The sequence below is a fragment of the Camarhynchus parvulus genome, chromosome 1 (genome assembly GCF_901933205.1).
Source record: "Camarhynchus parvulus chromosome 1, STF_HiC, whole genome shotgun sequence".
In the NCBI taxonomy this organism is placed as follows: Eukaryota; Metazoa; Chordata; class Aves; order Passeriformes; family Thraupidae; genus Camarhynchus; species Camarhynchus parvulus.
Window position 1 is genome coordinate 72,845,166 of NC_044571.1, and position 17,471 is coordinate 72,862,636.

General features: G+C 39.8%; 1 protein-coding gene across 1 annotated transcript; it reads right to left on the bottom strand.

Annotated features, from left to right (window-relative positions):
- Window positions 1-438: 438 nt before the first annotated feature.
- On the bottom strand, window positions 439-16,018 carry FDX1 (ferredoxin 1). Its single transcript, XM_030958487.1, has 4 exons — window positions 15,738-16,018; window positions 9,962-10,086; window positions 7,056-7,185; window positions 439-3,520 (listed from the first exon to the last, which is right to left on the bottom strand). Exons 1-4 carry the CDS (start codon window positions 15,905-15,907, stop codon window positions 3,406-3,408), a joined length of 540 nt encoding a protein of 179 aa, XP_030814347.1. The 5' UTR covers window positions 15,908-16,018; the 3' UTR covers window positions 439-3,405.
- Between the last annotated feature and the right edge of the window lie 1,453 nt (window positions 16,019-17,471).

The window sequence follows — 17,471 nt, forward strand, 5'->3', positions numbered from 1 at the left end:
ACAACCCAATCCAAAGGACCTTTTTACCCACTAGCAACAGAAGACACTGCAACCCACCATTCCCTCAAAGCTTGTGAAGTAAAGATCTGTGCCAGCCCCAGACTTTGAGTTTAAAGTTTAGTTTACAACACAAAGGAAACAGTTTTGATTTGCTCCTAATTTTTGAGGGGGGGAAAGAGAGAAGAAACACTGACCCCATCTTTTAACAGAGAAAGGAAATGGTTTTAGGAAGCAAATTACCTGTAATCTTTATTTGAACAGGGAAGTAAACATGTATTCAACTAATTTTGAAGCTATAATTGTGTGTTGCTGCACAAGAATTCATACTTACACTTTAAAGCACACCATTAACGGGCAAGTTCCATTTTTCACCCAGAAATACATTCAAATAGCTTAGAAAAGAAGGAAAGAAAAATCCACAAAACAAGAGTTGTCAGAAAGAGGTTAAAAATAAGTTTTATTTGCAAATAATTATGACAATAAACTAGTATCTCTGAGCTGTGCATTTTGGGGACTACAAGTCAGTTCCTTTTGTTCTGAGTTTTCCATTTGCATGCAGTATGGGATACCTCTAGAATTCAAAATGAACTTCGAAGTGTCCTTTTTTTGCCTTGCTGTGATGAGTGATTCATTCCACAGGCACACTGTAGAAGAGTCAAAGTCTTTGTAATGAGAAGCTGTCACAGGAAACACACAATGAAACCACCTTGGCTTAGAAAGAAAACTCACTTGGGAGCTGTTCCACATTTGTTTAACACAGTGTTAAGCACTTCAAGATTCCCACAAGAAGTACCTGGTGCTGTATGAAAAAACCCCCAAATAATCCAATGGAAAAAAACCCCTTAAAACCAAAGAAAAAACACAAGACAAACCCAAAACTTAATAAATATCAACATCTACCCCTAAACTTCACAGGTATACTGAAACCTCATATTTCTTTCTGATATACAAATGCACAACACATCTGGCTATGACCCAGTTCCCCCTCTTGGAAGCTGATGAGCTGTCTCGTAAAAAACCCCAGAAACTCAAGATTTAATAGTAATAACTGTACATAAATGAGCTCAAGACAAAGGCAATACAAGGTGAGATTTACCTTAATGTCTGACTGTATAAGGGCAACCTCTCAGTCATGGTTAGTGTCACAGCAGCAGAAAAAGAAGACAGCAGCATCTTCAGAACATTTCTTCAACTTATGCCCACCCTTCTCCCTAAACTTCCTCTCTCTGCCCTTCATAAAGGCCTGAAAATTTTAATTCTGAAGTCTTAGTTTGAATCAGATGACATCAGAATTGTATTCTGAAACCCCTATATGATTAAGTTTCGAGCAGACCACAATTAATATACCTTGCATTAGGACAAGTTGAAAGGTAACAGAAGGAAACAAGGTAACTAAGAGAGGAAACAAAAGAATCTAACCCACATCTATTTTCAATACAGTTCTAGAAAATATTCATTCTTATAACAAAGAGGAACTTTTTTTCCTCTTTACAAATCTCAAAATAATCCCAATATTTGACACTGGAAAAATATTTTTTCTTTCCTCCACACACATAATAATACAAGAAAAGATGTCCAGATGGCATTGTTACCAGTTCCAACCATTAATAAATGCACTAGATCATCCAAATGTAAACAAACATGGTTGTTTATATATATAAAAATGCCCCCAAAAAATCAAAAGTTAATTACTACTGGTGATAACCAGTTCACATAAGTATTTATGTAAAGTTGGAGATAATAGCAGTCTTAGAAACATTATTTTATTTGGGCTACTTTAGAAAGACTAAACCAATATTCAGCTGGAAGTTCTTCATCATCAATGCAGACACATCTCACCATGAGGGCTTCCCTACACCTTCTGGGGAACCTAGGCCATTTTTATGAAACAAATAAACTTGGTCATTTTGCATCAACCATTACTGAAATGATCCTGCGAGCAAGGTCCAGAATCAAACAATTTCTTGGTTGATTCTTGAACAACCTATCTAACGTCAGATTGCCTCTGGCACAAGCTCAAAACTAAAAAGAAATAAAAATTTCAGAACAAATCTGATGTTGACAAACATTGCCCTGTTCAATCCCAACTCAGCTATATTCAGAGAACAATAAGAGTTTGTGATGGGTAAATTGTAATTCCACTGGGCATGTTCTCCCATTACACAGCTCCAAGGATTCATTCTTCTAAGTCTGGTCTACTGCATTATTTGTGGCGTAGTCAAATGTAAATATTATTCAGGTTTACTGACATCTTATTTGGGCCAGGGTTAAGCTGCAGGTGCCAACATCCTTCATCAGCCTGTCCTGGTTTCACCTGGGAGAAAGCTGGTTTTCATCCCAGTAGCTGGTACAGTGCTGCTTTGGATGTAGAATCAGAATAATGTTGATAACACACCGGTGTTTTAATGTAAACACGGCTTAGCAACAACTCAGTCAAGGCCTTTTGAAATTCTCACCTCACTTTGTGGGGGTGCACAAAGCCAGGACTGCTGACCCCAAGTGACCAGTGGGAGGTCCCACACCCTATGGTGTCATGCTCAAAATATCAACTGGGGCAAAAGCTGACTGGGGGTCACTGCCCAGAAACTGGCTGGGCATCAGTCAGCAGGTGGTGGGCAATCGTGTTGTGCCTCACTAGTTTTATGTATTTTATTTGTCATCATTACTGTTGTTTTCCTTTCTGTTTCTGTCCTATTAAATTGTCTTTTATCTCAACATATCAATGTTACTGTTTCCCCTCCAAGCCTATCCCCCCCATCCCATTTGGAAAGGGGGTGGGCAGTGGTGGGGTGCCAGTGAATGGCTGTGTGGCATTTAGCTGCCTGCTGGGTTAAACTGTAACACAGTTCCTAGAACTCATGGGTTTAGCAGTATTTTCACAACATTTGCCATATCTCATTAAGATTCCAAAGTCTGGAAAATTCCTATCCTGAAAATCTACTGTTTGTTGAGGAAGCATCATATTTACTGAGAATTTTAACTAGCTCTGAGCACACCACCTTTAATGGCAACACTTCAAAAAGACCCCACGCAGTCCTATAAGTTCTTTTCTCTTACACATTCAGGTCTGACACCTAGAAATGCTCAGAGTTTGTTTTAGGAGAAGTCCTGTACAGGTGATCCAGTTTTCAGGTGTCATTAAATGTTTTGGCAGAATAATGTTATATGAAATCTGTAATACACTTGCTAATGTTTATAATCCAATGATTACTTATAAGAAGTATTATTGCATTTTAAGCGTAAAAATATAAGAGGTTCTATAAAGAAAATTAAAATAGCATTAATCTAATATTGATAGTCATATAAAATAACTCACAATTATGTAAGTTTCCATATTTAATTACACATTTAAAAATAAGTTATAAAAATAATTAAGCTTCTTTAAAACTCCTAGGATATCTTCTTTTAGGAGTTTTTACTCATATCTACTGATTGTCTAACATCAGCCACAGCTTCTGGTACTCGAACAGTCATATCATTCATTGATTTCTTCAAGCAGATTTGGCAGCCTAAACGTGATCTGTGGGGAAACAGGATATTATTGTGAGTTCTAGCCCACCAGCAATCTAACAGCATTTACCCCCTTACATCTCCAACACTCAGCCATCCCAAACAGACCATGAACTAAGAACAGCCCCTCTTGTGCAGGGCCTTAATCCAGCACAGAATGAACCACGTGCATCAGCACAAGGATCTGTGTGGCAATAGCCAGGATTATGGCCAGAACAGAGCTCAGCACACTGGAAAGTCCCACAACTGAGTGCTTCCTGCTCACTGAGAAAATGCAGGATATGGGTGACCCTTCCCTTTTCACTAACAGGTCGGTCCAGTGCAGGGAGTGATGCTTGATCTCCCAAGGGACATCTGGCATCTCTGAAGAGATAAAAGACAATGAATCTGAATGAAAGCCTCAGAAAAAACAAAGCCTAGCCCCTTCATCCAGAGTTCAATGTTCTCAAACTAAAAAACTCAAGATTGGGTGTAAGCCAGAAAAGTAAGAGTGAAAAGACAAGAAACATAGGAAGGAGAAGGATAAAACACTCAAGGCACCGGAGGAGATGTCGTCCTTCATTTCTGTACCTATCATTCAGCACAAGAAAACCAGATGTTGCACACAGGCAATTAAAACCAAAAGATTTAATACTACAACAAAACTCTGCAGACATCACAAGCTGCTTTTATTGATGGGATAACTTTAATTCAATGTCCATGTCTCAGTATTTAAGTATAGAATACTAAAGACATCAGCAAGGATGGGCAATGTTCCATAGCACCAGTCCCTGCAAGACACTAACTAGCTGACAGCCTGTTTCAAGAATGTAAAGTTCCCACACTTCTATCCACCACTCTATATGCATTTATCCACATTTGCCTTTCAACTCCAAATGTCATCTCCTATTGCTCAAGAGTATAAAATGCTCTTCTTGCATGTTTTCACAGGCAGGTGACATTACCACAGCAAAGTAAACAACCCTTATTCCTCACTTACTCCTCACTGTGTTTTCCTAAGTCTTTCAACAAGGATGCTCACACTAATTAAAACCTAGCACCAACCACTTTTTACATCATGCTGTTGATCACATACTTTTACCAGGCATCTTAATACTTCTTATTAAAAGATTGGGGGTGTGTGTGTGTGGGGGGGGTGTTTAACCAATTACTTAGCCTTTACAGGGCCTTTGCTCTTATGCTGTTGCACCTCAAAATTTAGTAAACGATCTCTAGACCTAAGTAAACTACATGAATTGCAGATCTTTCTTCATTTCAATGAGTTATATGAATAATATAAGTAATTTTTCATTTTTTAATTAGTATGAGTAACACTATATCTATGGACACATTAGTTTCAAAGAAGGTTACAGAATACACCAGGACACCCTCTGCAAAGCAACCTTCCAGTACACGGACAGCCCAAAAAACCTCTGGAGATAAAAACCAAGTTTCTTTTGCATTGTTATGTTACCTTTTTCTATTTTATGTGCACCTTCTAAATCACCCATTGGCTCGGTATGTAGACAAAGTTTCCTGTTGCTGATAGGTTAGAAACAAAAATATTTGCCTACTTTTTGCAAGCTGCTTCTCATCTTATTTTTTGCTTTAGTATTCTTATTTTAACTTGCCAGGGTTTGCACTCCCCCATCTTACTACTTTCTACTGTTCCACAGTTAATCACAACAATTTCATTTTAACCTAATTAATCCTTCCTTTTAAAAAACATGAATTTTCATGGCAGTTGCTGGCTGAAACTTTCCCAAATACAGAGTTACTGACAAGAATAAGCTGCTATGCTTATACCTATGACAGAACATAGAAGTGCATCTCCATTACACAAATTTACATCAGCACAGGAGTCCAGGTAACCTGCAGCAAATACCAGCCACTCAGAGCTCCATCTTTCAGAAGAGTCATCCTCCCACATAAATGGAAGGTCCCTGTCCATAGGAAGAACGTGTGATGCTAGGAAAACCTAATAGAAGTACCAAAAACTTTCAGAGGGTGTAAAACTTCATTTCATATGAAGAACTTAGAGGAGAAAATAGAAACAATTAAACAGAGAGCTCTGGTTTGCTACTGTTTTCCAACTCTTCAGTAAAATCTCCCTGCTTTAAACCTTTAGTTAAAAAGTAGCCAAAGAAAAAAGGTTTTTATTAGATCATATGCCTCCAGAGCTATTCAGGAATTATTTTGGCCCTGAACCTAAAAGTTACTCTTTTTATTATGGTAGGTGGCAGGCTTAATAGGCTTATGGTTTTTTTTCAAAACTGAAACTGTGTTTTTGTGAGACAGGAAAAATTATAAAACAAAAGAAGTTACAAGTTTCTCATAGCTTGAGTTCTTTGCCTTTCCAACCTCACATAAACATTCGAATTTGGCTTAAGTGAGAAAGTGTCATGTAGAAATGATGAGTATAGGATTCCTTTTACTGATATAAGGAGACAGACAAGTTAATTCAGAGTACTTCTTTGCAGAGACAAACTCTATGCTATACAGACCAGGTATAAAGCCTCTGACATCATTGGAAAGATTCTCAAAAACATCAACAAGCAGTTCTGTTGAAACACAAAGGAATGGGCTTATGAAACCTCAAAAGGCACAGCTGCCTACTGTTTGTGTAAGCATGTTCTGTGGAGAAGGCTACTTGTGCACCAGCAAGTACAATAGCCCACCAGGAATGGGTCTGTGATGAGGACAAACACCCTAACTACAAGATGTGTGATGTGGGGGTGATACAGAACAGAGACTTACTTTGGAGCACCACTAGTCTAATCCTAATGCCTGTGAGCAGTCAGAGCACACTTCAGGATCAGTTTCTCCCAAAAGGGAAACTGGTTTGTATGCACAAGGAGCACTGTGATATGAGTCAAGGCAAGACAAGTATGTACACTGACACATCTCTACACTGTTTGTCCTAGAGAAGGCTTGGAGAAAGGATCTTCGCAAACCTTGGTACATAAATATCACAGAAGTTGGAGAAGGTGGGGTCTCCACCCTTGGATATATTCAAAAGCTGACTGGACATGGTGCTGGGCATCGGATCTAGGTGGTCCTGCTTGAGCAGTGGGTTGGACCAGTTGACCTCAAGAGGGCCCCTCCAACCTCAACATTCTGTGACTCTGAAAAGAAGACCTGACCAAAACCTAAAATACTGACATAAGCACATTAATAAAATACATTAACTAGCTACAGACTAACAAAGGAGAGGAAACAGAAGGGAGGAGAAACAAGAATAAGAAAATCCACACACAGGACAGCAGTGGCAAAGCTTTTGTGAAAGGAACTGGGTTTCCAGTTATACTTTAGCACTAACCTTTCTGCACCAGACCCCTCTGAATACCAAGTACTGACACTTTGCAGTCACAAAAACAATACTGACACCTTTTTAATACTAATTCAGACAAACAACATTTAAACTTGGCAGTCCCATTAGCGTAACAGAATCTAGCTATTCATTAAAAGCTGATTAAGGTGATCCAAGAATATTGGATTGCCCCATCTGCAAACCTTTCTTCCCATTCTTTGAAGAAATAATGTAGGGAAGTGTTATGTTGCCTTACGTTTCTGTGAGGCCATAAGCCAGGTCCAGCATGTCCATCTCTTCATCAGTAATTGCATCTAGTTTCTCAAATATGTGGTCTTCAAATATTAAATGACAAGTTGAACAGGCTAGCGTTCCTTCACATGCACCTAAGGAAAAATAAATCAAGATAATAAAAAATCCGAGTTTCAAATTGCAGCTGAATTTCGGAAGAAATCCTACGTGTGTTTATTTCATACAAGAAGTTTTAGTTGATTAGCAAAATTAATGTTCTGTATATTCCCACATTCATATATCTACTCTGCATTCAACTATTAATAGCATTTCTACAGTTACTATAGCACTATGATTTACTTAAATGCTAAGTAATTAGTTAAGAAATGCTATGTAATCAGTTAACTAATTTCCTTCCCACCATTTAAAGAAAGAATAGCTTTCTACTATAAGAATGCAAAAGCAGACAATGCTGTCAATCAACACTACTTCATTTATTTCCAATGCTGATCCTTCTTATCTCTTTCCCAAGGTTTTGAGGTGGTTTTCTCTAGAAGTTCAACAGCAGACACCTGCTACGCAAAAACAATTCCTTAGAAGTACAGGGAGGAAGGATTTTATACTTATTTCTTCTCACTTACCAGAACACTAATTGACAACAACAAAGGTAGTCAGGCTAGAGAGAGATGGCCTACATGGATTATGAGGTGTTCCAGTAAGAGTCAAGGACCTAACAAGTTGCTGGGGCAGAGCAGCACAAGCACCAACTCCACCTACCTGCTACAGCAATTAGGTCACCACAGCACAGTAAAACTTTGAACTACAACAAATATGTCTCTGTCACTGTATTGGTCTGTGTCTTGGGCTGGCACCAAGTTGAAAAAAAAATACACAACTTCAAGAAGAGTGGGACAGCTAAATACTGTGGAGATTACAAACCTCAGGCTCTGATTTAAATTGATAGAAGAGAATCAGATAACACATTAGCCAATCTTCACTTATTTACTTATTTTTAGGGAGAGCAGAACAAAAACTACTGTGACCACATCACCTTTATAATCATGGAAATAAGAGAAGCAAGGTTGTATGTATAACCACTGCTATGAAAAGAAATAGTGCAACTCATCATTAGACCATGAGCACCACACAGAAAGCATCATGCTGCTACAGAACCAAAAGCATGTATTCAAGGTGAGCACAACACTGTAATACAACATTTGATTCTTAAATTATATAATGTCTTCAAATACACATGAAAAAGCAGAGCTTAATTAAAAGGCCAAACATAAAATTTGTCCTATCAGCAGCTTAAGGACCGTTTATGTTGGGGAAATGAGGTAAGGGGTGAGGGGGGAAGGAAAGAACACTGACCAGTCTCTTTGAACAGTGGAAGGTCTTTCCACAATCATAAAACCATAAAACTGGCAATAACAAATTGAGTGCAGCTGAATCTTTCAACAGATCTGTAAGCCTTTATACAAAGACATATCTATCTATTATTGTTAATGCACATGAGATGCCCTCTAGTGATAGAAGTAAATAAGCAGGATTTACATTTTACTTTTCCCTCATTACTTTTTTCTTAAACACAGAACATACATTTTTACTACATTATTTCTCTGCCTTAGTACAATGTTTCATTAGCAAGCAGTTATTGAAAAGGGACTAGCTCATATTATAATTAAAGACTGTAACAGTATTCCAAATTTTCAGTTTGGCTTCCTTTTATTGACAGAATTGCTTTTTCCCACAATGCTCTAACACAGCTAATATTGACAAGAGAACATTTACTGTAGAATACAAGCAGACCAGCCATAAGCCTAAATGAATAATAAGTGATACGTAAAGCTAGTTGCATTAAAAATTTTTGAGACAGTTTTTCTTCCCCAGACATATGCAACTCCAGACATAAAAGATATCTCAGATATTAAGTATAAGATTTTAAATCTTATCAAAGACTTTATTACTAGCAGTAAAATTTATTTGCACTTAACTAAAACATGCATCAAATTTCAAACCATGCTACAATACTCTGGCTTTTTTTTCCCTCAATTGCTTCACATTACGCATTCAGTTCTGAAAATTGTACTACCACTTTCTGCTTTAGTTCTATTAATTTTTCAGCTCATGTTCATATAAATACCTTCCCAAGATATTTAACTGCAACTACCTAATACCTTTGAGCAATGTGGTCTTGTGGTTTGAGCAACAAGGGTAGGTGGAAGATGTCCATGGCAGGGGGGTTTGGAACTGAAGGATCTTCAAGGTCCCTTCCAGCCCAAACCACCCTATGAATCTAACTATGGAAAGTGCAAAAGTTTGAAGAAATAGAAAGAAGTTGTAACTTCCTCCTGTTTTGATTTTAAACAGAACTTGTACCAAGTTAGAATTCCACAAGGTCTCCTTTACCCCAGTTCTTTAATAAGAATTAAACGCCTTGCTCTTTCCTGCTAACTGGCATGGATTTGGTTGTTTCTTCCACTTTGCACTCCTCTGCTACAGATACGGAGGTGCTACAAAAAGCCTGATAATAAATTGAGACAGTCTGGCACTACAGAAGTAAGCAGAAACTGTTAGAAATACACCAGCTTTGTGTTGCCTGCAGAACAGAACCTTTGAGCTCAGAAGAGGTCTGCAGGTGGCAAATTTCAGACTCCACTTTGAGAGCACTCTGGGCATTATTCCCTTCTTTAGTACTCAAGCCCAGACCACCCCAAGTATTTTTTAAAACTTGAACCAAAATATTCTATGCACCTGCAGGAGGAAAAAAGGAGAGAAAACCCAAGCTGGGTTTTATATATAAAATATCCATCTACAGTTGGACTCAATGATGTTGAGGGTGTCTTCCAATCTAAATTATACTGTAAATATTTATGCATAAAGAGAAACAATTTCTAGACACTGAATAAAATACTCAGTGAATCTACTTACCAAAACCATCTATGTCTAGATTATTGTTAACAACAACATCCAGCAGTGAATCCCCAGGTTTTCCCTTGGCTGTTAGTTTGTCACCATCACGGTTTATGAAATGAACAGTTATTTTATCTTCTGAGCTGAAAAATAAAATTATATAATACAATTAAAGAATGCTAGAATTTTTTAGCACTTTAGAATTGATTAAATATGACTAAAATAATAGTTGATACTACTACTGTCAACTCCAAGAAAAAAGAAATCTAAGTTATTGGCTTTTAAAAGCTTTAACATATACAAGCTTTTACTGTTGTACATTGAACAAAGACCATGAAAAATAAGAAAAAAAACCAACCTCGGTGTTTGTTTTGTCACTACAAGCCATATGGGATCCAGATGTTTTGCATTTCACCAAAGACATTTTATTTTAGGCACAATATTTGTATTTTTAAGAAATAAGTGTGCTTATCTTAAATATTTCTCTCACACCCTTTCTGTGAACCCTTGCTTTGGATTTACGAATTTTCTGTTGTTCTCATAATTATCACTTAAGATAAATTCTAAATTTTCCCATTTCTGCTTAGAGTTTTAGATATTTTGCTTTATTAGTTCCAAAACTTAATTCTTCTCTCTTTCCACAAATAGAAATAGTCCAAGAACAATCTGCTATTTTTAGGCACAGATTCTCCGAGGCGTTCGTCTTGTAAATATTAATTCTAGTGAAGTACAAGGTTTTTACACTGGTTTCAAGGAAAGAAGGTTTTGTATTTTTTTGCCTTTCCTTTGCAGACAATTGTTTATTTAAGAAAAAATTCACTTGCAGTCCGCACAAAGATGTCTTAAAATTAAAGCTTTTAACATTTCAAAATTGATTTTTTACATTCCATATTATTTTATTTCACACACAAATTAAAGGAAATCATTAAATAAACTGATAATAAATAGTATGTTCAATTTTAAACAGATTATTTTCTTTCCTCCAGTAAGTAAGCAAAACAAAAACTTGTTGGATGGACAGTGAAGAAATCTACCAAGAGATGACAGATAAAAATAGAACAACTAAAAAGCCAATTCAAAAATTTATGATTCCATGTGAAATCCATGTTTAAGAACTACATGTTTCATATTACCCATGCTCTTCTTAACTGTGGGCCTTGTGTGATTTATGTCATAAGACAAGTCAAAAATCAAGTCACCCCCTGGAAAACTCTAACCTGCACATCTGAATATTAAAGAAAAAATTTGAAAGTGGTCACACTGAAAAACCAGTGAACCAATTATTTTTGTAACTGGCTGTAAAAGAATGTGTTTTTAGCAATCTGAGTGCTGGCTTGTTATGAAACAACAACAAATGTTTGTTGCTATAGACTTCTTACACTTCCCACAACTCTTAAGTTCCATTGCTACCAGTGTGGTCTGTGATTATTTATTATGATGTCGTGTTCAATTCTTCTCCTATCATCCCTTAGTCCACCCTCCAGAAGGCAGCCACAAGCTACTATTAACTATAAATTCATTCCAAAACTATAATTGATAATGAAGGCTTGACCTTGCTGAGCCACAGAATGCAATTGAAGCACATCTTATAAAAAATTCAGAATTGTAAAGATATATCTTTACAAAATATGATTTATGTTGCACAGTCACCTGTGATATCCAAGGCCACCAGCAAACCATTCTGTGGGGGTTTAAGAAAGCACTCTGCTTTTCATTTTGTTCCTTGGCTATGTTAACACCTCCCACAGCAGAACCAAGGAAACAAGCACCCACTTAGATAAACGAGTATAAAATTCACCACCTCCTCTGGGAGTTTAAGACAGATGGGTTTAGACTGCATCTGGAAAGGTACAGATTCACATTCTGAGAGCCTAAGCTAATGTCTGACAGTGTAATTCTAGACTGCCTCAAAAAGCCATTCCAGAGCTCAAAGTACACTCTCCTTTGCTGAAATATTTCTGTCAACATGACCAAAACAACGCTGACAGGAGACAAAATGCAATATGTTCTTGCATTTCTGGGTATGCTCTGTCCAAGGTATAGACATGGCAAGTACTAAATATTTATTCCAATATCCTAAACATATGCTTTATTGTAGGATTAGGCACTCACAAGTACCATGGGCCAAACAGTAAGATGTCTGGGCATCCATTAGATCCCTGCAGCTTTTTTAAATGACAAGTGAACTCCCTCCCAGTTTTCAAACCACACTTGAAACTGTCTTCACTTATGGTTACACTTGAATCTGATAGAACACCACAGTGCCAGGAGAGGAACAGTCCCGCCCCCACTCCTTTGTTCCTCCTCTCTCCAGCGCTCACACTGTCCTGCAGTAACCTCCGTTTGGAAATGCACTGGTTGAAAGCCAAGGTCAATAACCCCACAGATGTCAGAACCAGTAGAGTCAGATCTGACCCTCGGATGAAATTTACACCAGTTTGCAATGGCTGTGTTATTGCAACTTTATGCTGCAATGGCACAATCTGGGTTTCATTATCAGATTAAACCAATCTCTCTACAGTATAAAAATGTGGGTTTGGGTGATCCCCACTCCAAATCACCCTGCCATCATCTTTACATCAGTATTACCACAAGTCAACTCCTTTTGCTAATGTGGATGAAAGTCAACCACAAAAACAAAGTAGACTCAACTGGGTCAGAAAGCAAAATTGATAAAAGTGCCACTGCCCACAACAAAAACAAGGAAGCAGCAGTGGGGTCCCCTTGTCAACAGGGGCAATCTGATATCTGCTTCAGCCAGCTGGGACCTGCACTGTGACTGTGCCTGCCTCATGGTGTGGCATGCAGCAAGGAGACAGACAGAAGTATCACCACCAGGTCACTGACTTTTGGTAAAAACTGACACAGTCCTTAATCTTTTGACAGGACCTAATCCACCCTGATTTATAACTGAAACTAAAACTTATTATTTGTGTAAAGTTAGATATAGCCTTCTTTAGTCTTTCAGTAGATCTGGTTTTTTGCTATAGCCACCTTCTATCACTCTTCACTTAGCCAAAATATTTAAAACATCTCTGGTGCTTTACTTGGTGAAAATACTTTCAGAGTGTGTGCATGCAATAATCAGACTAGTCTGACATCCAAAACACACACTAAACCAATCTTCTCAATGACTGGGGATACGATTAAAAATATAAAAATCTCACCCACATCAAATAATATTTAGGCTTTATAAATTTCAAATAACATGGGGTTGTCCACTCAGACATTGTTTGCATCAAGATAAACAACTATCCAAATACCCACATGCTGCAAACCAGCCACAGGCAATCAACATGAAACATGAGCCAGGTCCATGCAAGCATGAATAGCCTCAGGATTATCAGGAAAAACAATTTATTTTGTGTTATCCACACGAAGCATAAATATCCCAATCCATACTCAGATAAATGCTTTTCACCAGACATAAAATACAATTAATTTCTTCACATGGTTGCCACAGTCTTATCAACATTTTCTATCAAGCTTCACAAGGATACCCTAAATCAGGCATACTGCAAAGTCACAGGGGAGCATCAGAGAGCTGTAAAAGCTGTTTGTTGCTCCTCTCATGCAAATAACAGTAAATACCACAAAATTCTCGAGAACTACTTCTTCTCCTGTAAAAGAATTAGCCTTTTGAATCTTCAGCTATTAATTCCAAGTTAAGAATCACATTCCTGCAAACAAAACTTGGTAGGACCAGCTCTGTTATTCTCAGATCTTTTAATAACCAAGCAAATCCAACAGCCCTAATTGCCTGAGGAGTTCCATTAATTAAACTATTATACAGGCCTCAATCAACAGAAGTTGTAAATCTGAACTAATCTTTAAAGCATGCAACTATTATGCCGTGCACCAAAACCATTGCACAGATAACCAGATTGGTATAAAAGAATTCTGAAATAACTACCGTTCACCATGAAATTAAAAGGAAGGATAAGGGATAAAAAAGGAGCAAGAGAAAGAAGGAAATAGAAATGAAAACATAATGCCTGATGCTCCACTGAAACCCTTGGAAACCTCTGCTCACAGGAACCACCTCAGGTAATGTTTTGTATTGTGACATCTTCATCCTCTAGACACAAATATAGCTAATTTCACACATACAAACAACGATGTATGTTTTTTACTGAAATAACACTGGTAGATTATAAAAAGTCAGGAACTGGGTCTCAAATATGGTGCCCAGAGAAAGTAACTTATGCATAAATGGAGAAAACAATAATATACAAGAACTTTCCTTTTCTCCCAACTCATTCAGCCAGGTTATGACATTGAGTATATAAACAACATTAGAAACACTTGCTTGCGTAAGCTTTTTTGCTGGTGTGCTTGCAAAATTAATGTAAATAAACTCCATTCTGTATTCAGCCTGTTTGTGAAAGACATGAGGGGATTACAGGTCTTACATTACTATCAGGTAAGGAAATGCCTTCCCTTTACAGGATTCTTTTTTCAATTATTTTAATTCCTTTTAAAAAGACTTGTCAGCATGTCACATCTTTAATTTTTGTAATTAAAAATGCAAATTAGGGACCTCAAAATCAACTGATTACCAGCAGGATCCCTCAGAGAAGAGATCTGACTAGGAACTTACTCATCTCATATGGTAGTCCTAGGCTAGAAAAGTTAAGTCTCTCTCTCTCCACATTAAAAGTATCTGCTACAACAAAGTCAAAGCTCACTTGCAAGAGAGTTCAAAAGCAACCTATTGAGACAGCTTTGATGTCGAGGGCACTTAATCTTCTGGAAACAGGCCAGGCTACACCCCTGATGCTGTGCTGCTGATTGTGAGTCCTGTTCCAAGTCCAGGAAAATTCTCTGTCAACAAAGTACATCAGGTTTTAAAATCTCTGCTTTTTAAATACTGAAAGTTAGCTGCAGACCTGACTGATCTTTGAATATAGAAACAACGAGCCAGAGGGCAGTGCATACACAATCTGTGACTACCTGTAATAAGCATCAAAACTACAGCTGTGGACTGTGTAATGTTACATGCCCACAGATGTAATGCATTCTGAAATACCTACTCATACATACTGTTGAGGAGAGGAGAAGCTCTACACATTTAAATCGGACCACAGAATCAATTAGGTTGGAAAACACCTCTGAGATCATCAAGTCCAAGCTATTACCAGACACGACCATGTCACCTAAATCATGGTACTGTCACATACTGTCCTTCCATGAAAAAGGATGAAAAAGGGCTCTTCAGCACAGAAATACTATACCAAAGGCAGAAGACACTTTAAGTATTAGGATTGCTCTGATATGTGCTGTACTTCTACCACAAGTCCAGGCAGACTTTCACGGGGAAAAAAAAAAACCCTAGCAAAACCAAACAACAGAAAAAAAAGAAAAATTAGTGCAACTTTAGTAAGGTCATAACCTCTTAGAAAACCAGCCGAAGCACCAGGAACGCTGATTTAGCGTTCCATAATGTTACAAGCCATGCCAACGTGGTTCCAGGTCACACCGACCCCGAGCCTCACCCGCGCCGGGGCCGATGCGGGGCCTCGCCCGAGCCAGCCCGCAGCGCGGGCACAGCCCTGCGGGGCACAGCTCGGTGGAGGGGCCCCGAGAGCGCTTCGGTGCCACCGCCAAGCACCCGGAGAGGGGCGGAGGGGCCGGGACGGTCAGGGGCACGGCGGGAAGGTCATCCCGCGCCGGCCCGTGCCACAGCAGCCGCTGGCCCCGGCTGCCCGCAGCGCCGAGACCCGGCCTGGCCCGGCTCCTCCGGGCAGCCGGCCCGGGGAGCCCGCCCGGCACCTCACGGCCGTGACCCCCTTACCTGAGCACCGCCCGGGCAGACAGGCTGAACGGCCGTGCTGCCCTCGCGGCAGCGGCAGCGCCGCTGCAGCCCGGCCTCGGCCCGGCTGCCGGGGAGGTGGAGGAGAAGAGCCAGCGGCGGGAGGAAGCGGCGGCGGCCCGGAGGAGCCGCGCCGGCCCCGGGGCGGCCATGGCGGCGGGACAGGAGCACAGAGCTCGGCGGCGGGGCGAGGGCAAAGTCCCGCCGCTTACGCCCACAGCGCGCGCGGCGCTGATTCTCGCAGCCGTTTACGCAGCGCGCGGCCCGCCCCCGCCGGCGTGACCGCGGGGTTACGCAAAGTGCGCGGCAGCGCGCGGAGGGGCGGGGCCGGCGCGAGGCCACCCCCCGGTGCCCTCAGGTGCCCTCGTGCTGTCCTTCACAGCCCCTCACCGCTCCCGGCCCAGATCTGGGTGCCGGCTCTCCGCTTCCCGGGAGAGTGGAGTAATGGAACCCAACACGTGCTGACCGGCTGGGTCCACGAGGGGTTTCTTGTCACAGCAAGGACTCGGCGCTGACACGCAGTGGAGTCATCCAAAGTGTCGCCGCTACTTCCCAAATGCTCCTTTGGGAGGCCCGGCCCGTGGGGGAGTAAGCTCCAGCTCCGGGCTGGGCAAGCGGTCGATGCTACTTGGAACTCCCTTGAAACAGCTTATAATAATGTGGGGAGTCTGAGCTGGCTGCCTCTGCTGTCCAGGCAGGACCATGGAGATTTTCCCAGTTCCTCATTATGTTTCTTATGACAGAGGATCCAACTTCTAAAACACAGGCATCAGCAAATGTCCATTTGCTGCAGTGCTGCTGTCAGAGGGTCTAGCAGGGGGTGGACATTCACGGACGCATGGCTCAAGTACCAATATGTGCCACAGGAAATTTTGAAACTTCCTGAGCAATCACAAAACTGCACATGGAGGCATAACTTGTCTCTGATCTTTGATCAGATGGTTGTGTAGATACCCTTCATCCTACCACACCCTGACTGGAGAGTTCTGAGTGAATAAGGAAGAAATACAACAATTACTTTGAAATAGTTCTTTCAAATGAGAATGGAAATGAATGTGGAAAAGAAGGAGGGAATGATACCTCTGATACACTTGAGGTTGCAAAGATTATTCTTGATGCCTTATAATTTTGTTGCATCAGAATAAGATTGAAGATGGAGATAATATACTGTATAACTTAAACTTCTGTATTTTCTTTAAGGAGAATAGTAGGTTCTGGTGGAAATGTCCTGCTGCAATTTTCAAGAGCCTCCAAACTGTCTGTCCGTAAACCAAGTGCTCCATAAACCATACTGATCTCATTTTCATTGGGTTTCACTCTTCTCTACCACAAGAGAATGTGGCTGTGACTAATGCAGTTTATTTCAATGCTGTCCCTACAGCATGGGTTTATATATGCGTAATCTTTAGGCAGTATACAGCTAAAGACGTACAGTTCCAGCTGGACATCTAATATTGTAAAGCCAAAAGAGCGCATCACATAATCTAGTTTGACTTCAACCAGACAGCTGCTCATTGTAAATTAATGGTTAATGCAGGAAATAAGCCTGAAAGGGACCCTCTGTACATTCTAGTGTAAACCTTTGCTGTCACATTCAACTCAAGCAACTAAATAAAGTATTTATCCATTTCTTAAAGTTTTTTTTCTCATATTAATTGCACTAAAAAACAGTGCCAAAATTTCATTCCTTACAAGCAGAGAAGCCTAATTATTTAT